Here is a 19290-nt window from a genome sequence, read left to right as displayed (position 1 = left end):
TCTTTGGTACAGGTGTGAAACAAGCAGCCCATATATCCGTCCTGTTGGCTACTGCCAAGAAACTGGAACCCCACTGACAACACCACCTGGTAGGTTGCGAGCGAGACTTACTTTCTGCCTCAGCCAAAAAACCTGCAAACTGTATCTTCCACATAATTACATATTTGCAACTTCCAGGTTCGCTTCAGAACTCTTTACTGCCTGAACAATATTGTTGTTCCTACTCTTTGCCACTGCAATTTATGTTGTTTCATAGTTCATTGAAGAAATCTGTCTCGGTTTGAAAAGACAGATGTCTGCTAAGGAAGGCAGGAGTATCCCTTGAAATGAAAAATGTAAACCACCCCCCTCCTATTGTAATTTTGAAATTAAAGGCCTCTCAGGCAAAGATACGGGAATAGGAGTAACAGTTCTTTATTAAGAAAAAATAAAAATTAAAAGAAAATATAAAAATAAAAATGCAGTAATACAAAACAAAGCCCTGCCAGAGTGCGAGCAGGCCCTGGCACGCTGTGGCTCAGGCTGGTGTCCCAGCCCCATGCCATGGGGGCTCAGCCCTCCTGCAGTGCCAGCTGTGGCTCTGCTGCAGCAGGGATCCTGCACAAGGGGGGAGTTTTCCTCTGCAGCTCCAGGGCTGCTGCAGATGGGCCTGGGCTCCCTCTGGCAATGCAGGGCAGCAGAAAGCTGCTCCTCTGGCAATGCAGGGGGCAAAGGCTGCTGTGCTGTGCCAGGCTCAGATTGGATCCAGGGAGGAATGCTTGGCTCCTGCCCTGGGCGCAGCATCTCCCCATGGGATGCTGGAATTGGATCAGCCCTGCAGGGACACTCAGTGGCCATGGAGAGCAGAGATCTCCTGAAGGGAGGATTGGCTGTGGGAGAGATGAAGAGAACTGCCCCAAGAACAGCAGAGAACTGCCCCAGCTCTGACAGGTGGGGACAGAACACACAGCCCCAGACACATCTTGCAAGCTAGGACAAAATGGAGCAGGGTTTGGTAATTTATAATTGAATTTGATTTTAGAAGCGAGAAAGTGAGAAAGATTTCCAGCATTTCCTTCAGGGTGAGCTGGGAGAAAAAGGGATCTGTACCATGATTTCCTAGATGGAATTTCTGGAAATCACAGAATACTCTGGGTTGGGAGGACCCACAAGAATCATTGAGTCCAATCCTTAAACGAATGGCCCATACAGGGATTGAACTACGGCCTTGGCATTGTTAGCACCATGCTCTAATGATTTCCTAGATGGATTTTTTGGAAATGAAGGAGTAACTGAATCCACATCTTTTTCTGCCATACTGGAATTTGGTACCTGAAGAGAATGTTGGCAAATAAGAGAGGACAGAACGTACAGGGAAACCAGTGTTGTTTTCAGGCCTTGGAAGTGCTCATTCAGCTTAAGAATAGCAAATATAAAAAAATCAAGCCTGACATTTGTCAGACTGACAGCCCTGGAGCAAGAATTCCTGTAGTTGTTGTGTTCCAGGTTCAGTGGAGCAGGAAGCGCTGCCCGATCCCTCTGCATGGGGGGAATTGGCCTCAGTGTCTTCACTGTTGATGTGGAAGGGTTTGTGAACATTCCCTCATCTGTCCCTGCTCCTGGAAGGTTCAGCAGGGCTGGGCTCTGCAGTTCTCTGCTCACATCAGGATTTCCTGTGCCCCCACAAAACCTGCAGCCAGTTCTGCTCTCTCTGCTGAAGGACTTAGTGCAGCAGTTTGCAGACTGTGCTCTGCATTTAGTCACTGCACCCTCCTGCCAAAAAGAACCTGTCCTGGGGGTAAACATTACTGAAATAGGAAAAACGTGGAGCAGTTTCTTACATGTAATTGCCAGGGGGAGACATGGCACTGTTGTTAGAGCAGCACACCCGTGGAGCCTTTTCTCTCCGGGCTGCTGGGTTCACTGAGCCTGGGTGAGCAGGCAGCAGGAGAGGAGAAGGTTCTGCAGTCTTACAGGTGCTCACACAGAGAGTAGTTCATAAACCAGGAAATTAACTTGGTAATGCCAATGCACATCACAGAATCATCTGACTAGCTCACAATTGGAGTTTTCTTTAGAGGGTAAGAATTGATAAAGCTGTGCAGAAGTGAACTCGCAAGGGTTCAAGCTCCCAGTTTTACACTGGGGAACTGCAGAGCTGCTCTGGGTGCTGAAGGTGGTGGGTAGGAGCAAACAGGCCACTTCACAGGACCATCCATTGTAAGTGATCATTACAGTGTCACAGAGCTGCCTTTTTGCTGTTTGTAACAGTAAATGTGGGGTTTTTCTTACAGAAATGTTTATTCTCTGTTTTTTCAGGACACAGGGATTCCAAAGCCTTCTCATGGGAGAAATACTTGGAAGAAACTAATTCCCAAGCAGCTCCTGCAAGAGCCTTTAAATTGGTAGGTGAATGTCTTTGATTGCTCTTGCTCAGGTGCTGTTATCCACCGTTTTTTGTTAGAGGCTTTATTTGAGCATAGTTCACCTTATCTGTGCGAGGAAGGTGAAACTGTGGTTAACTTTGAGTTTATGATCATCTCAATGCTGCTAAAACAAAAACACAGAGCAAAACACAAGATTTTTTTGTTTTTTGATACTATGGAAGGCTGGCTTCGAAAGGATTTTTGACTAAGTATCTTCATTAGCAGATTTAAGGGCAGAGCCTTCAGGCCACAGTGGCTTCCAGAGGTTTGTGGGAAGTGCCTGATAGAGGGCACAGAGATGAGAAAGAATGCAGTTATCTGGTGTCCCCTCTACATGAAGTTTTAAAACCCTTTCTAAAATTCACCTTGCAGTTATGGAAATCTGTACTTCCCTGGCTAGTGAGGCTGGAATTAAGGTAGAGAAGTTCATATCAAGGATTTATGTGTGCTGATACAGATCATGGTCCTTCTGGGGAGGAGCCAGCTGTGCCCTCCACAGAAATAAATGTATTAACAGATGAAAGAGCATCTCTGCCAAACCCCTAAGACCATCTTACAGACTCAGTGTGAAGGTGCTTCTCTCAACCTTGAGACAGTGAGTTTTGTTTCTTTCATTGCAGTTCAGTGTGTTTATCTGGAGTCTCACTGTGAGCAGAAACAAACCAAAAGCCTCTAAAATGAGTGTACTTTTAATTTGATTTTTCCCCTTCCACGCTGCTGGCTCACCTTGCTAGACTTTGCAATATGTTTAAAAACTCTTCTTTGCCATCGTGACGCTTGTCTTGGTTCCTTTTTCTGAAGTGGGAGTTGCAGGTTAATACCTGCTGCCCTCCTGTGTATTTCTGTGGAAAGGTCTTTGGGACTGAGAAGGAAAATCAATCAGGGAGGCCTCAGATAAGAGAGGCAAAAATTCAGCGAGACAGGTTTGATAATTGCCAGGTTTCAGCAGGTGTCCACATGAGGTTGGTGCAGGCTGCAGAGTGGTGTCAGGGAGGTGAAAGAAGTTTTTGCCTCTTCAGAGAACAGTAGGGCTTTAACTGGAGTCATCTGCAGCACGTCTAAAACATCCCTGGCATTGAGGTTTCCCTTGGCTGGGAAGCACCTTGGAGCCAGGGGTGGGATGAGGAGTGGAGTCTGTCAGTGGGACACAGTTGCTGCCCCCAAGGATGGACTAAGCTTTTCTGAAATCCCAATAGAGCTGGAAAATGTGAACTCAAAACTCCCAGCCCAAGTCCTCTGTAAGATCTGCCATTGTGGCTTCTTCCCTGAGATTTTCAGGGTCTGAAGTGTGGTGAGAGATATCTGAACATAAGAGGCTTTGCTCAGGACAGGGAGCCTGTTCAGTAGAGAACTCCCTTCTTTGGATTCTTCCAAAGTGAAGTGTCTTCCCAAGTGGGATGCAGCTGCCTTGTCTGCCTTCTTTTCTGTTTTCCAGACATTCTTGCAGCCACTGTTCTGCTCCTTCAGGTATCAGGCTTTGGGAGAAGAGTAGAAAGACCAGTTCTGGCCCTCATGAAATTCCAGAGTGCAAATTAGCATCTAAAACTGTGTTTCAAAAATGAGACAAAAAAGAAAAGGTATTTGATATATCAGCAGTTAGTAGGACTATTTCAAGATCAAGCCTCGTTATTTTTTTCTGGCTTGGTTGGACTGAAGTGCAAATAAATGGCAAAGCTATTGATTTTTTAAAAATAATTATTATTATTCCAGCTAGCAATTACAGGAAATCAGTACATAAAAATGTGGGTTGAGAGCCAGAACAGGCATTTCTCACTGAATTAGCTTTTAACAATTTTAAAGAGCTGTCTTATGTAGTCTGGAGACGCAGGTCATCAGCACAAATAGCAGGTCTTGGGTCTGGATTTCTGCCCTCTCCACCCAAAACCTCAGGAGACAGCTCCAATGCAAGCATTGTTATTTCAGCCTATCCTCTTGGGCTGGCAATTTCAAAACATTCATAAGCTATTGCCAAAAGGGCAGCAACCCTTCAGCAAGGAGCCTGGCTCCTCTTCTGGGCAGGATTTGGACCTTGAACACTCAGCTTCTTCTTCAGGGAGGACACACAAGGTTGGCTGGTTCAATAAGATGCTCTTGAAAATAAAAGCAGTTTAGATTGTCTGTTTTGTGGTGTGTCCAGTGTCTGATAGATGTCTGTGTCCAGGTGAAATGGCCAAAGAGGAGCTTCAGGTGTGGAGTTAAACCCCTTAGCTCAGGAGTGCATCTCCTTCCTGCCCCCAGCCACTGCTAATAACAAGGGTGAGGAAGACTGGGAGGGAAGAGTGATTTTAATCATTTCATTAACTTGGTCATGTTCAAATAGACAATTTATCATTTCTTGCTAAAACCCTCACCTCTGTGTGCAGAAGCGAAGAGAGACATGTTTTGAATGAGCATCCATAACCTCCTGCTGAGAAGGTCAGAGGGGGAATTTGCAGTCAGATAAATGGAAAAATTGGTAAAAGCTGTCTATTGCTCAGAGGTTACATAGGGTGCACACATCAGGTCAAAGAACATTCTGGAGTTTTCCCAAAGTCTTCAGGGTTTGAGGAAAAGGGTGAGTGAACATTTGCAGAGGAGGCTCCAGGGCCAGAGCTGCTGTGAGCCCCAGCACAGCAGCTCCCAGCAGTTGTTCATGAGCAGCACAGGTGTTGTCATAGGGAGCAATCTGTGTAGTGAGGATAACTGATAGCCTGGAGCTGTAGCTGATGCCAGGGAGGATGTAGGGTAGTGAAGAGAGGCTTCACCCAGTGGTGTGTTGAGATGTGAAAAGTGGAGAACTGGCCACTGTCCTGACTGGTGTGACATCACAGAATAGTCAGCTTGGAAGAGAGGCTAGAGGTCATCCATTCCAACCCCCTGCCAAGGCAGAGTCACCTGGAGCAGGTGACACAGGTGGGTTTGGATTTTGCATCCAGGTGGGTTTGGAATGTCACCAGAGAGGGAGACTCCACACCCTCCCTGGCCAGCTGTTCCAGTGCTCTGCTAGCTCCACGAAAAGTTCTTCCTCATGTTGAGGTTTTAGTGTTTTCTTTCAGGGCCATTGCTCCTTTTCCTGTCACTGGGCCCTGCTGGAGAGTTTGGCACCATCCTCTGACACTTGCCCTGGAGATATTCACATGGACTGCTGAGATCTCTCCCTTCTCAGTCTCCTCTTCTAGAGAAGACCATGTCCCTGCTGTGTGGGAGGTGTGCTGTCAGCCTGGGCAGGCTGTGTCAGTGGAGCCACTTGTGGTGCTTCCTGGCCTTTTGTCTGTGAGGGAAGGGTCTCTTGTTGTGGCTGGGACAGCTCCTCTGTGTTGAGCCACCTCAGGCTGCCTCTCCTGCAGGTTGGGGCTGCTGACAAACACTCAGCTAAGTTCTCTTGGGTACTCTGATTTTAACCTCTTGGGAACTCTGATTTTAGCCTCTGAACAATCTGCCATGTGAGGTAACCCAAAGCTCCAAAGGCAGCCAGGGGTGGATGGAAACTGGAGCAGATTTCATTCAGAGCAGGTGCCAGCTCTGAACTCCAAGGCTTTTTAGCATTCTGCTTACAATCCTCTCTTGCAGCGTCCTCCTCACGGATTCCAGGTTAATACCAAGTTAGAGGCTGTGGACAGACGAAATCCCATCTTGATAAGAGTGGCAACAATCACTGACAGAGACAACCACCGTGTTAAGGTATGACCTTGCTGCCAAGTGCAGAGCCTGTGCTGAGCACCCTGGGATGGGCAGTGCAGGGAAAACAACACCTGGGAACAAGGAGCAGCAAACAACAGCCTGGCAGCTGCTGTGGCCTCAGGGCCTGCCCAGCTGGAATTGGTTCCTGTTGCTTTGTTTTGCTGAAATCTGATGGAATTGGCCTGGTGTCAGTTATTGTTCTAATGTAACTGTTTTGAACTAACACCCAACAGTGCCATGTCCCCTCTCTTGGCATATTCCCTGTGATCTCTGTGACTGATGGCAGCAGGAGTGTTCTGCTGGGGAAGCTGCCTAACTGCGTTTTTTTCCTACCAGGAAAGGGAAACCCAAAGCAATTTAAATCCCGCTACACGTGGGAAGCAGCATCATTCTCCAGTACAAATTTGTCACATAAATGCATTTTAACCTAGTCTTTTCATGCAGATATATTACCCAAATAATCTGTTGTGCTTTGGTTTCTGAGAAACTAATATGAGCCAGCTAAAGTGGAAGCTGCACTGATGGAGACTCCATGGCCACAGATCTCCTTCCTAAAGGATGATTACATGGGCAGGAGTGGAGTTCACTCCCCATTATCTGGCTGGTTTTGAGTCTCATTGCTGTGAACAAAAGCCAAGCTTTGCCAGTCCATAGTGGCAAGATACTCAATTCATACATTGAAACCTTCCTGCATGAACAACCCAGTAGCCTTTAAACTCCAGTGATCCTCAGTCTCTGTTAACCTGACCTGGATCTGAGTTACTGCAGTCTCTTCATCCAGCAGAAAATTGCAGCTTGTTCACTGCAGAACTCACCAAACTTGTTGGCTTTTATGGTATTTTGGGGTCCACAGAAAACAAAACAAATAAGCATTTGTGTTTGCATAGCTTTGGACTTTGCGTGTTAGAGCATCCCACGGGCTGTGGGGTGACAGACTGTGTCACCAGAACCTGGTTATTCTGTGAAACACAGATGCAAGAAAACAGAGTTGGACTGAGCACAGAGATGATTGCGCCTGACTGAAAAATTGATCTGAAAGATTGAATGAATCAGCCCCAAGCTGAGCAAGGTGAAACAAAGGGGGAAGTTAACATAAGAGCTGAGTCATGCCCTGAACTGTGTCTTTCCCTGAGACTTCTGCTTCTTTCAGATACATTTTGATGGCTGGGACCATCACTACGATTTCTGGGTGGATGCAGACAGCCCTGACATCCATCCTGTAGGCTGGTGTGACAAAACTGGACACGCTCTGCAAGTTCCTCTAGGTAAATACAGCACACAGCTTTTGTTATGCTGGATAATTTCCTAAGTGCAGTCTGCTCCTCGTGTGCAAATCTGTTTGTCTTCCCTTTTTTTGCTGCTCTCAGGTGCTGAAGATGCAGAGGGAGCAGTGGGGCAGGCGTGTCCCACTCCAGGCTGCCAGGGCATCGGGCACGTGCGGGGCCCCCGCTACGGAACACATTACACGTATGTAGTGACAATGATAGCAGCTACAACCACAGCAACAACAATAGTAACTATAATGATGCTATAATGATGCAGCACCAAGCAACTGCACTGCACTGAAATGATCTCAGGCTAGTTATTCTGGAGATAGCTATAACTGCAGTCGCAGCTCCCTCTTGTGTCTAAGCAGGCTGTTTGATCATAAATTTTGTTTATACCACTATAATCATGATAGCTGCAATGCAAACAGATTCATTCGCTCCAGATTCTACATTCCAGCAGTACTGAAGGAGTTATATTTGTGAAATAATATACCCAAGAACAACATGCAATGAGACAGTTAAAGAAGAGAGGGCATGGCAAGGATGTTAAAGTATAAGTGAGGAGAGGTTGCTTATGTTTTGTGCTCTGCCTTTTGATTTCTTGTCTGCTCTTGGAAGAGGAAGCTTTTTCTCAAGTAAATTATTTTAGAAGCAAGAAAACAATCTCAAGTGGAAGGTCAGAAGACCTGGTAGTTTATAATACAGCAAAGGGCTTTGAATTTTTCAGACTAAAAGTTGCAGAACTCTGTTGATTCATGAAATGTTGTTCTGATAAGCAAGTTACGGAGGATGAATTCTTGTCCTCTGTGCTGGCTCTTTAACAACACGACTTTGGGTTTTAATTCTGCCATATGGTCCCCTGCTTTCTCACACCTAGAGCTGGATAACAGCATCTCCTGAGATGGCCTCCTTTTTACTGGGTTTGTGATGGATTTCTCTTCCTGAGGTAGGGAATACTGTATGACTGAATATGACTGTAAAGCGCTCATTGTCCTCTCTCGTTTTTGTTTCTCCATCACAGCTTAGTTGGCTGCCCATACTCTGATGTGAACCTGAGCAGAGAAAACCTCTTACAGGACCGGCTGAGTGGGGAGAGACCTTCCCCTGGGAGCATCCTGCAGAAAGCCAGGAGGCTGGAGACCCCTGGCCCACTGCAGGCAGCAAGGGAGGCTTCTCAGGACGACTCCTCACAATCCAGGTGAGCTGCATTGTACTCTTGGCCGGGTACTGGGGAGCAAAACCATTTACAAGGGTGAAAACCACTGGAATTGGCAGCAACACAGTGGAGCATTGAGTTTATCTGTCTGTAATATTGACGTGTGCCCCAGTAACTCTTAACACAGAGCAGTGCACTTCTATACCCTCATATGCCTTAATAAGTTTCTTGATTCTTTAATCCTGGTGCTCTGGTCACATTCCAACAAAGGAAATTGCATTCTGTCTCTATAACTTTTTCCTTGCTGTTTCAATTTAAAATATGTTCTTTTCCTTTGTTTCCTGTCCTAAAACTGTCAAGCCAAGATTATTTTGCACTATTAAACTGTAACTGTGATCCACTCTGGGTCAGCTGAGCACTCTGTGTGTATCACTTAGCAGCAGGCAAGCTGAGCACTCTCAGATACTTTGCTTTCTCACAAGAAAATCTTGCAACTGAGCAGCATTGTGGAAAGGAAACTGTGCCTTGGTTCTTGGAGTGCAGGAGTCAGCTGAACGTGTCATGGGACAGACCAGAATATGAAGGATTTTTTAAGATCATTTTTAGTCTTCACAAATCCAGTCTCACTAGGGCAAACTCCAGCAATACTTTAATTTTTTGTTGTATGTGAAGGCTTATCTATATTTTAAAGTTCATCTATTTGTTGAGATTTATAACATTTCCAAGATCTATTTGTTCAGAAAAAAGGAATGAATGCCTCTTTCTCCTCCCTAGCCTTCATGACCAAATTGCTTCCTCCCATCCTACAACTATGCAGGCATCTTCATTCCCTGATTTCCACACCAAAATTGGTTGCATTTCAATAGCACTCTTACCATAAAGCTCTCCGGAGATTTTGAATTCTCACAGAATAATTGGGAGATAATTCTCACAGAAGAATTGTAATATATTTCTTTTCTTCTAAGTATTTAATTTCCTCATAGTGGGGTGTCTGAATTCAGCCTGTAAGTCTGGTATTATCCTGCTGCTTGGCCTCCCTTGGCCAACTCTGTAGCTCAGTTTATGCATCAAACTTAGTAATGGAAACTCTTAAATGTTATCCAGAGGTATCAAGATTCAGAAATGCTAAATCTCTTGCTTTCACCATAACACAGTGGTTTCCTGTAGCTGCTGGGATCAGAGCCTGAGTCCACAGAGGCTGATTTATTTCCCTTAAACTCTCTCAATCCTTGCAGAAGAGGAATAAAACACTTTGTACTCATGCAGGGAAGAGGAAAGTTCTGCCACAAGGTGGTGGTTGTTGCTCTCACTTGCTAGGAGCAGCCAGCTTTGCTCTCCTGTGGGAAAAGGGAACAGAGAATGTCAGCTCAGCTATTGTCATTTATCTGTCTTTGCAGAAAATCTGCACCAGACAGTGAGAAGTGGTGTCACAGCAGCATCCACACTCCATCAGAGCAATCAGAAGACAGTCGGGAGCGAGGCTGGGGAGAGGAGGATTCCTCTGCAGCCATCAAAGCCGCACCAAAAACGTAAACACGACTTTCGTGATGAATTTTCATGCATTAACTGTAGTGTTTCTTGATGCTGCTGCTGTATCTGAAATAAAGATGTAAATAGCAAACAGCCCAATTTGATTGAAGTTTTGCAGCAGAGTGTTTTAGAATGACATAGTAAGTCTCCTCCCTTCCTCCTGTTGTTTTGGGCCCTCTCTTTCCTGCTGTAAACTCAGATCTCAGTTCTGGCCCTGAATTTATTAGAACAGCCCTTATCTCAGAGAGATGTCAGGGATGAAGCTATTGCTTATTTTAAGAGGAAAAAGTTTTTTGTTTCTATAAATCTCATTTATCTTTGTATGGAGAAGAAATTACATTCATTTCTGTATCTTCTGAAATGTTTTGTAATTGTTGCTTTCAGGCTCGGGTGCTCACATGCCTATATCAAGTTTCAGCTGGTGAAACAGGAAAGCAATGGGAAAGGTTGGTTAAGTTTTATTCCTTCTTTCTGTGTGTGTGCCTATCTCTGCAATATCCCCACAGTCACAAGGAGCATTCAGAATTCACAGATTTTTTTGTCTTTGATTCCGCAGTCAAGAGAAAGCACATGCTGGAGATGATGGCATTTCCTTTAAAAGGAGGAGAAAGGGTAAAATTACTTAGAAGTGAAAGATTCAGTACTTTGTGGAGTGGAGCCTTGTATTTATTAATTGAGAAGACAAGTTTGCACTGGTCTTTGTGCCACTGCAAACTCCCCTGTAGTGACAAGGGGCTCCCAAACAGTCTGTGACCTTTGTCAGGCTGTGACAGAGCCAGCACAGGGCTCAAGGGAGACTTGCTCAGAACTTAGCAGGTAGTTTAAGTTCCATCAACCCCTTTTTTAAGAGCCTCATGGGTATTCAGAAACATATTCTGAATCATTGGAGGACTTTTTTAAGGTTCTCTTAAGGATTAAAAAGAAAATGAAAAGCTAAATGGAAAAACAGTGGTGTTTTTTTCCTGGTATGTGACAGGTTAAGTTATCAGAGCAGCTTTCTGCTATCACTTTAGCAAACCATATGCTTAACTTTCAGATTTACTATAAAAAGCCATTTCAGAGAACAGAGCTGACCAGGCTTTTAGGAGGATTTAAGATGGTAATAAGTCTCCAATCAAAAATAGCTAAGCAGGCACAAACTGGGACAGGTGCCTGGATGTTGGTTTTTTGTTGTTTTTTTTTTTTTTAATACTCATTTTTACCTAGTGCTGAGTTCTGCAGACAGAGCTGAGGGATCTGCTAGCTCCAAGCTGCAGTTGCAGCTGGCAGGGAAAGCTGCCCACTCTCCCTTCACATTCACCTTCCATGGAGTGATGGAAATCAACGGAGGGAAATGCAATCATCCACTGACCTGCAATTTCACAATTACCCAGAGCTTTCCTCTCAGCTGTGTTTAAACTATGAGATCACTACTTCTTTGTCAGAGGGAAAGTCACTTGTCTAGGTCATGGTTTGGGTGCTTAGTCCAAGGATTTGTGCTTAGTGGAGAAAAGGAATTGGTTTGAGATGGAAGTAATGCCCACCCAGCAGGAATGTGGCAGTGGGGGAGACCTTGGGCACAAGTGGGACCTCCTGGAGCAGGAGGTGGAGACAAGGCCAGGTGCTGTCTGTCCCCACCTCTGCAGCAGTGCAGCAGGGAAGGAACGGGTAACAGCCCTCTCATGGAGCAGGTCCTGTGCCCTCTTTCCACCAGGAGCTCCTCAACTGAGCAGTTCTTACTCAGGCTTTATTTATCCTCCCTTGGTTTCATTATTAGAAATTTGATGCTGTATCATGACCAATAGGGATGTGGAGATGAGATGAGCTGAGTGGGCTCTCGGGCCAGGGCAGTGACTGTTCCCTAGGACAGGCCTTACCTCCAGAGCTGCTTCCCCTTCAGCTAGGGGGCAGCTGGCAAGCCCTGGGAATCTGCTTTTTCTTTGTATTTCTGCCATTTTCCTCTGTGCTTTCCACGTAGTGACTGCTTACCCCCCACATCCTACACCTCAGCCCACTGAGAGCTGCTGAGCAGGGGCAGCAGAGGCAGAGAAGCTGGGGCAGCAGGAGCAGCAGAGGGGCAGAGGTAGCAGGGGCAGCAGAGGCAGCAGGAGCAGCAGAGGGGCAGGGGCAGCAGAGGGGCAGTAGGAGCAGCAGGGGCAGCAGGAGCAGCAGAGGCAGCAGGAGCAGCAGGAGCAGCAGAGGGGCAGTAGGAGCAGCAGAGGTAGCAGGGGCAGCAGGAGCAGCAGGGGCAGTAGGAGCAGCAGAGGTAGCAGGGGCAGCAGGAGCAGCAGAGGGGCAGAGGTAGCAGGGGCAGCAGAGGCAGCAGAGGCAGCAGAGGGGCAGTAGGAGCAGCAGGGGCAGCAGGAGCAGCATGGGCAGCAGAGGGGCAGCAGGAGCAGCAGAGGCAGAGGCAGCAGGAGCAGCAGAGGCAGCAGGAGCAGCAGGAGCAGCAGGAGCAGCAGAGGGGCAGTAGGAGCAGCAGAGGGGCAGTAGGAGCAGCAGAGGGGCAGTAGGAGCAGCAGAGCAGCAGGAGCAGCAGGAGCAGCAGAGGCAGAGGCAGCAGGAGCAGCAGAGCAGCGGCTGCTCCAGGCACACGGAGCCTTCCCGAGGGCTGGGATGCAGTGGGAATGCTCGGGGATGCCACGGGATGGCGCTGGGCAGCCTGCAGGGGTGGGAGGGGGTCGGGGGTAGCCCCCCCGTGCCACTGTAAACCAGAGGAGTACTTGCCAGCCTGCTCCCATCCCTGCCTGCCTTCCTGTTGTATAAGCAGGGACCGTGACTCTGCACTGCTCCAGTGATCTCATTAGGGAGGGGTGATTCCTTCCTCCCTTTTTTGCCTTGGTTTTCAGAGCTTCACTTACACATGAGGAGGGAGCTGATGTCTGGAGGTACCTTGAGCACTCCTGGCCTGGGAGTCTCCTGGGGAGTCAGCCCAGGCCATGCTGGCAGCACAGAGCTCTGGCTACAGCAGGGGCTGGAACGGTGCCATCAGTTCCCAGCTGAGGATGCTGTTACCAGAATTCCTCCACCTTGTCAATAAAACGCTGCAAACATCTTCTCTGTTAGCAGCATGACATCATTTTCCAGGGAAGAAGCTAACGATAAAGCCTCCAGCCTGGCAGTCTTACCTTTTTTTCCCCTTTCTCCTGCTTGGGAGGGAGAGAACGTCCTGAGAGCTCTGTGTGCCACACAGTAGCTGTGCCTGGCTCTGCTCACCCTGTCTTGCTTTCCCCTCCAGGCTGTGACCCTTCTTCCTGCTTTGTTGTAGTTGCTCCTACTTGAAGCCTGTCTCTGACTTACCTTGTTTCCCTTTTCAGGCCCTGATTTGGATCTCCAGCAGGCCCTCCACCAGTCTATCTTCATGCCTTCCCTGGCCTCTAACCCGAGCCATCGCCTCCACCTCTTCTGGGAGCAGCACTGCAGGCTCTTGCCGGAGGTCTCAGGCCTGACAGCCAAACAAGTTGCCAAATGGACTGTGGAGGAGGTGAGTTACCTGTTCCCTGCTCCACTCTCCAGGATGCAGGAGTGCCAGAGCACTCTTCCTCTGGAGGGCTTATTGGGAGACATCTTTGTTTCCTTCCCTCTCCCAGGCAGTGCTCTTCTGTTTGCTGTGTGTGTGCCACAGCTGACTCAGCTGGAAGTCAGACCCAAGACCCTTTATCAGGGAGGGGAAGTACCCCTGTTAACCCTCTGGTATCCACAGCTTATTGCCCTCAAAAGGATTTCCTCCCTCCCTCCCTCCCTCCCTCCCTCTGTTTATTTACCCCTTGACTTCTCAGTCCTCAGGCCTGAAGCATCATTCTGACAGCAGATTCCCTTTCCCTGATCTCCCTCCCCCTCTCCTGTGACTTTGCTGCTGATTCACTTTTACAGTGCAGAGAATTCCAAACTGCACTGTGCATGCCCACTCTGCTGCATCTCCCTGCCTGATTCCCTGGGAACAAAATGCCCACAGCCTGACCTGATTTCTGGCAGAGGTAGCTGTGCAGCTGGAGATGTGTCTCTGCAGCTCTTGAGATGTCTCCTGTAATTAGGTGGTGTGTGAAAAAGCCAGAGCGTTTTGTGTGCTGAGTAGTTGGTTTTTGCCTCGATGCCTTGGGCATAAATAATATTTCTCTCTGTGCTTGGGAAATGGTTATAATTTGGATCCTGGTGCTTAATTGCAGGGCATTTAATTCCAGAGAAGTGTGCTATAGAGTTGTGCTTGCAAGGATGCAGAGAATCTGCAAAGCAGGAAAAAGGTACTGCTGCCCATGATGCAGAGAGGATCTTCAGAGACTTTTAGAAAGTGCATTTTCCCTGAGTGCCTCTTAACATTGAATAAATCCTATCTTGACTTTGCTCTTCATGCTGGAGGAGTGGTAGGAGTCTGGTGGGATTTGCAGTGATGTGGGAGATGGGAACCACAGCAGCTGGAAAAGGGACAGAGCAATTAGTGCTGATGTTTTAAAACCTGGTCCTTTTTTGTGTTGAGTTGTTGTGGTTTGGTGGTAGTGTTGGGTTTTGGTTGTGTTTTTTTGCTCTTTTTAATAAAAATGTCTTAGAATTAAATTCATACTCTGGAGGAAAAAAAATTCTGAAATATTTACTGTTCCTGTCCTTTTGAGAAAGCTTCCAATGATTTTCCAAAAGGTCTTTTATGAAATCAATAAAGTCAGAAGCAGATAATCCTCTGACATGATAATCAAAATCCCTTTCTTTTGGATAAAACAGGAGGCTGCTTCATGGGAGTACAGTGTCAGGATCCAAGCCAAATAAAATTTGTCCTTTGCAGTTGACCTTTAAAGCAACTGCTGGGTAAATTTAACTGGGATATTAGTTTGATAACAGATGAGCGTGAGCAGGGACCACAGACATGGATGCAGGGCACTGGATATAGTGATTCAAACCCAGAATAAACTGAACTCTGCTGCAGCCTGAAACAACTGGGGAACTTTGGCTGCCAGTAGCAGTGTGAATGGCACATTAAAAAGCTCAGTTGCAGCACCACAATGTACTGGCTGAAATCATTACAGGTTTTATCTTGAATTTCAGTAAAGTGCTTCTGGTTTGAATTATGTTCATCACAAATTCCCAGAGGAGTCAATTTGGGTTCTCTCTGAGCACTTGCAGGATCAGCATGTGCAGTGCAATGTAGCCACAGATCTGGGAGTTGAAAGCAGCAGGACTTGCTGTGTTTTAGGGTGTCCAAAGTACATTTGGTCTGTCAGCATTTGGGCTCCCAACATCTTCCTGCAGGGCAAGCATTTGCTGTTGGGTTGTGCTTTGAACTCTGCTGCACAAAGGAGTCCTGTGCTGATCTGAAACAGCAGTCCAAAGGAGTCCTGTGCTGATCTGAAACAGGAGTGATGAGGGTGTAAAATTCTCCTTTGTTTTTAGGCTGAAGAACTGTTTTTATAATTTTATAAAGCCGACATTAAGGGAAAAAAAAGTTCCTTTAATTCTCTGCTGGTTGGGAGCAGCTGAAATGGCAGAGCAGCAGCAGCATTTAGGGGCCCTCAAGCTAAGAAAGTCGTGGTAACACTGAGCAGTCACTAAGAGTAGTTACTTCAATGCAGCTTTGGTATTTATTGAAAGCTTCCTGTCATGTTTTCAGAGCACAGACTATTGACTCGTAGAAGAACATCAAGATGTGCTAGAGTTGTATTGTTCATTAGTTAATCCTGCTTCAAATGCCAATACCCCGGGTGGGGGGACTGTCCTTGTGCCAAGTGTGAGTGGATTTCTGAATTCCAGTTAACCCAGTTCCCCTCTGTGGCCTCAGAGGGGCCGGTCCTGCAGGAGCTGCTGGAGGAGTGAGGTGTGGGGCTGCCTTGTCACCATCAGTCCTGTGCTGACCCCAGTGTGTCTGCCACACATCAGCACCTTCCACAAGGGTGGTGTCCAGTTTCCAGGGTGTTCTCAGGATTGCACAAAGCTCTTTTTCATGCCCTTTCTCTTCACCAATGTGCTTGGGGAATGTAAGAGTTTCCAGCAGGCAGTTTTGAGCCATGGGATGGTTACAGCAGGAAGGGCCAGCAGACTTTTACCTTTTTATAGAAAAGCTCTGATCCCACTGAGATGTTCCCTGTCCAACACCTGTCCCACCCTCACTTTGAGCCCTCCCTGTCTCAGCCTTCCCTGCCAGTATTGTGGAGTTGTGTTGGACTCCTGTGGTGTTTTGTTCTTGTGCTCCCAAGCTTCCCTCAGCTGCCCTGTCTTGCTTTGGGAGCCCTCCTCCCCAGCAGTGACAGCCAGGCAGGTCCCTGTGCCTCACTGGGGTCTGTCCCATGTCCAGGGTGCCTTCTCTCCCATTCTCTCCTCTTGCATCTTTCTTCCCTCTCTGTTCTCCATGCCTGGTAAAGCCCAGGGCTGCTGTTTGCTCAAGAGGCCTCTCCAGTGGTTGCAGTGTCCCTACAAAGGCCTTGGGGCAGATCAAAGGTTTGTCACTGCGTGTCAGTGACAGTAGCCAGCAGCAGCTGTGCAGGGAAGGATGCAGGAACAAGGCAAGCCCAGGTTATTCATTCCCTGGAGATGTCTGCCAGTGCCACAGACACTGAGGAGCACTCAGCTCTTGCCCCAAGGGTCCAGCTCTCTTGTCAATTCTCAAAGGAGCCAGACCTGGCAGAAAGACTTTCATTTGTGTTTTAATTGTTAGCAGACAGGGGGACTCAAAAGGAAAGCAGTGTTTTGGTATTGGTTATTAATAGGAGTTTACACTTCTGCAGAAGAAAATTTGGAGTCGCTGTCCAACAGGGATGTGGATTTTAGGGTTTGCCTTTAAGATGGAGCGGCAGAGGAGGACGAAGGAGGGGGATGCTCTGCTTTCAGGTTACATAACAGAAACCACAGGAGCCAGAGCTCTCCTGCCAGGGCAGAGCAAACCTGCAGAGCACTGTGAGAGCCCCGTTCCTGCCTGGCTGGAACTGCAGAGGAGGGATTGACTCCAAGTCTAGGGGTAGGATGATCTGGAGGTACAGGGATGTGATTTAGGAGAGACTTTGACAATTTTGAGTTGAAAGGAGCCTGAATCTGACAGTGACCCCTCCCAACTGCTTGTTTGTGTACAGGGAAGAAATGTCACATCTGCAGCAACTCACATGGTTACGCCTCATGAAGCAGAGCTGCTCCTGCAAGGGAGCATCCAATTAGCAGGAGATGTTTGATCTGATTATGCCTCAATATACAAATCTCCTGTGAACCAGTGAAGCTGCAGCTGGAGAAGACAATGCACATTAAGTCATCCTCGACTGCACACAGGGCTGCTCCTCACACTCCTTGGTGTTATGTAATGTAACCCCAGGGCTGCTTGCTTGAGTCCAGGGAGATTATTCCAAATGTTAACAGATTCTTTGCCTAGAAAGGTTTTCCCTAATGTGAAATGTAGAATTAACTTTTATTTGTTTAATCCTCTTGGTTCCGTGGATCCTGTGCACCCAGCACAGATTAAATTGAACCAAAACTCCTTTCCTTCTCTTTTGCCTTCCATCTTCCTTTCCAGCTCTTCTGCCTTTGCATGTTGGTAAACCAGCAGTGCTCATTCAGTTGGTTTATCTTGTCTCTTAGAGGCATGTCATCTTGGGAAACTGTCTAAATCCTTTTTTCATGTTTGTTTTACTTTCCAACAGTACTGTAGAGAAAGTGGAATTGTGAGTGAATTTAAAGTAGTCTAAGCCATATATAGCTTTTTATCTGGAAAAATAATGTTGATTCTGTGAGAACCTTCTAGAAAAGTGGAAAAGCTGGATTCTTACAGGGAGAGAAATGGTCAAATGGCAATAGGGGCAGTTACTGGTGGTAACCAAAATATGCAGAGGAGTTGCAGCAGCAGCCCAGCAATGTTTTCCATCGATATCCTTCATTAATGTGAGAGTTTTGAGTATTAAAGTTTTAAACATTCTTGCATAGGGAATTCTCATACACAAATTAGAGGTTTTTTCTTGATGATGTCTCATTTTAATTGTCTGTGTTTCCTTTCTCTTCCATGCAATTGCAGGTGGTGAGTTTTATCCAGCGTTTGCCTGGCTGCAAAGAGCAAGCATCTGTGTTCAGGGAAGAGGTAAGTGGGGTGTGCCCAGACCCTGTGCTGCAGATCCCTGCCATTACAGCAGAGAGCTCAGACCTGCTCAGCCCTTTCATTGCAGAGCAGTGGCCGCCTCAGCATGGAGCTGAATTCCACCATGGCTAATTGCATCTTGCTGCTTAAAATTCCCCGTGCAGTTCCAGTCATGGAGCTTCTGCTTAACATCCTGTCTTGGACCCTTGTGCCATGGGCTTGGCCCTGCTCTAGAGATGCCCTGTTGGAATGGTTGGTGAGGATCTCATCTGCTGCCTCTGACAAGGACATGTTCCTGTTTCCCTGGGGAGCCTGGCAGGCTCAGGGTTTCCCAGGAATCGTTGGCTTCCCCCTGGGCTGGGCTGGGAGCAGGAGGGGAACCTTTGATTTGACAAGCAGAGGTTGGGAAGTCAGAGCATGTGCTGTGTGACGAGTGTCCTGTCAGTACTGCCATGGGCTGGGCTCTGGTCCCGTTCCTGGTATGTTCACCGTGGCCTCTGGGAGACCTCCAAGGGCACAGGGTGTGGCTGTGCTGGTTTTTGGCACAGCTCTGTAGGTGCATCACAAACAGGGATCTCCTGGGTGCTTCAGCTTCCATCTATATGCAGGTCTCACTGGGAGGTTCTTTAGGAGCCCCTGATGAATTTGCACAGATGCCTTGTCCTGGCCTCATCTCATTCTGTGGGCAGCTCGTGGGGGTGGAATTCTTCCCTTCTGTCCTGCTCAGGTCATTCCTCACCTGCAGAGCTCCCTTCAGCTGTGGGCACCAGTGCCAGAAGCATGGGGAACTCCTGGAGTTCCAGAGGAGACCACAGGAATGGTCCAGGGGCTGGAGCCCCTCTGCTCTGGAGCCAGGCTGGGAGAGCTGGGGGTGCTCACCTGGAGAGGAGAAGGCTCCAGGGAGAGCTCAGAGCCCCTTCCAGGGTCTAAAGGGCTCCAGGAGAGCTGCAGAGGGTCTTTAGATGAGGAGTGACAGAACAAGGAGCAATGGCCCTAACTGAAGGAGGGTGGGCATTAGAAAGAAGTTCCTCCTTGTGAGGGTGAGGAGGCCCTGGCACAGGGTGCCCAGAGAAGCTGTGGCTGCCCCATCCTAGCAGTGTCCAAAGCAAGGTTGGACAGGGCTTGGAGCCACCTGGCATAGTGGAAAGTGTCCTTGCCCATGTCTGGGGGTGGAACAAGATGAGCTTTAAGGTTCCTTCCAACCAAAACCACCCCATGGTTCTGTGATTCTGTCCTCAGAGCTCTCCTGTGTGACTG

General features: G+C 47.6%; 1 protein-coding gene across 3 annotated transcripts in view; it reads left to right on the top strand.

The window, feature by feature from the left end:
• The window catches only part of LOC128947995 (lethal(3)malignant brain tumor-like protein 3), a 30364-nt gene that overhangs the window by 7448 nt on the left and 3626 nt on the right, over window positions 1–19290 (top strand). For all 3 annotated transcript variants that reach the window (XM_054292545.1, XM_054292546.1, XM_054292544.1), the window contains exons 9-18: window positions 13–89; window positions 2299–2384; window positions 5955–6065; window positions 7216–7330; window positions 7433–7532; window positions 8355–8531; window positions 9887–10018; window positions 10404–10465; window positions 13316–13482; window positions 17974–18036. In XM_054292545.1, coding sequence (XP_054148520.1) covers window positions 13–89; window positions 2299–2384; window positions 5955–6065; window positions 7216–7330; window positions 7433–7532; window positions 8355–8531; window positions 9887–10018; window positions 10404–10465; window positions 13316–13482; window positions 17974–18036 — 1090 coding nt within the window. The remainder of the gene's footprint in view (window positions 1–12; window positions 90–2298; window positions 2385–5954; window positions 6066–7215; window positions 7331–7432; window positions 7533–8354; window positions 8532–9886; window positions 10019–10403; window positions 10466–13315; window positions 13483–17973; window positions 18037–19290) is intronic.

This window comes from Melozone crissalis, unplaced genomic scaffold (genome assembly GCF_028551555.1).
Source record: "Melozone crissalis strain CALT ecotype California unplaced genomic scaffold, PUWL_Pcris_2 ptg000111l_1, whole genome shotgun sequence".
Lineage (NCBI taxonomy): Eukaryota > Metazoa > Chordata > Aves > Passeriformes > Passerellidae > Melozone > Melozone crissalis.
The sequence above is the reverse complement of the archived record's forward strand: the minus strand, read 5'-3'. Positions and strand labels throughout refer to the sequence as shown.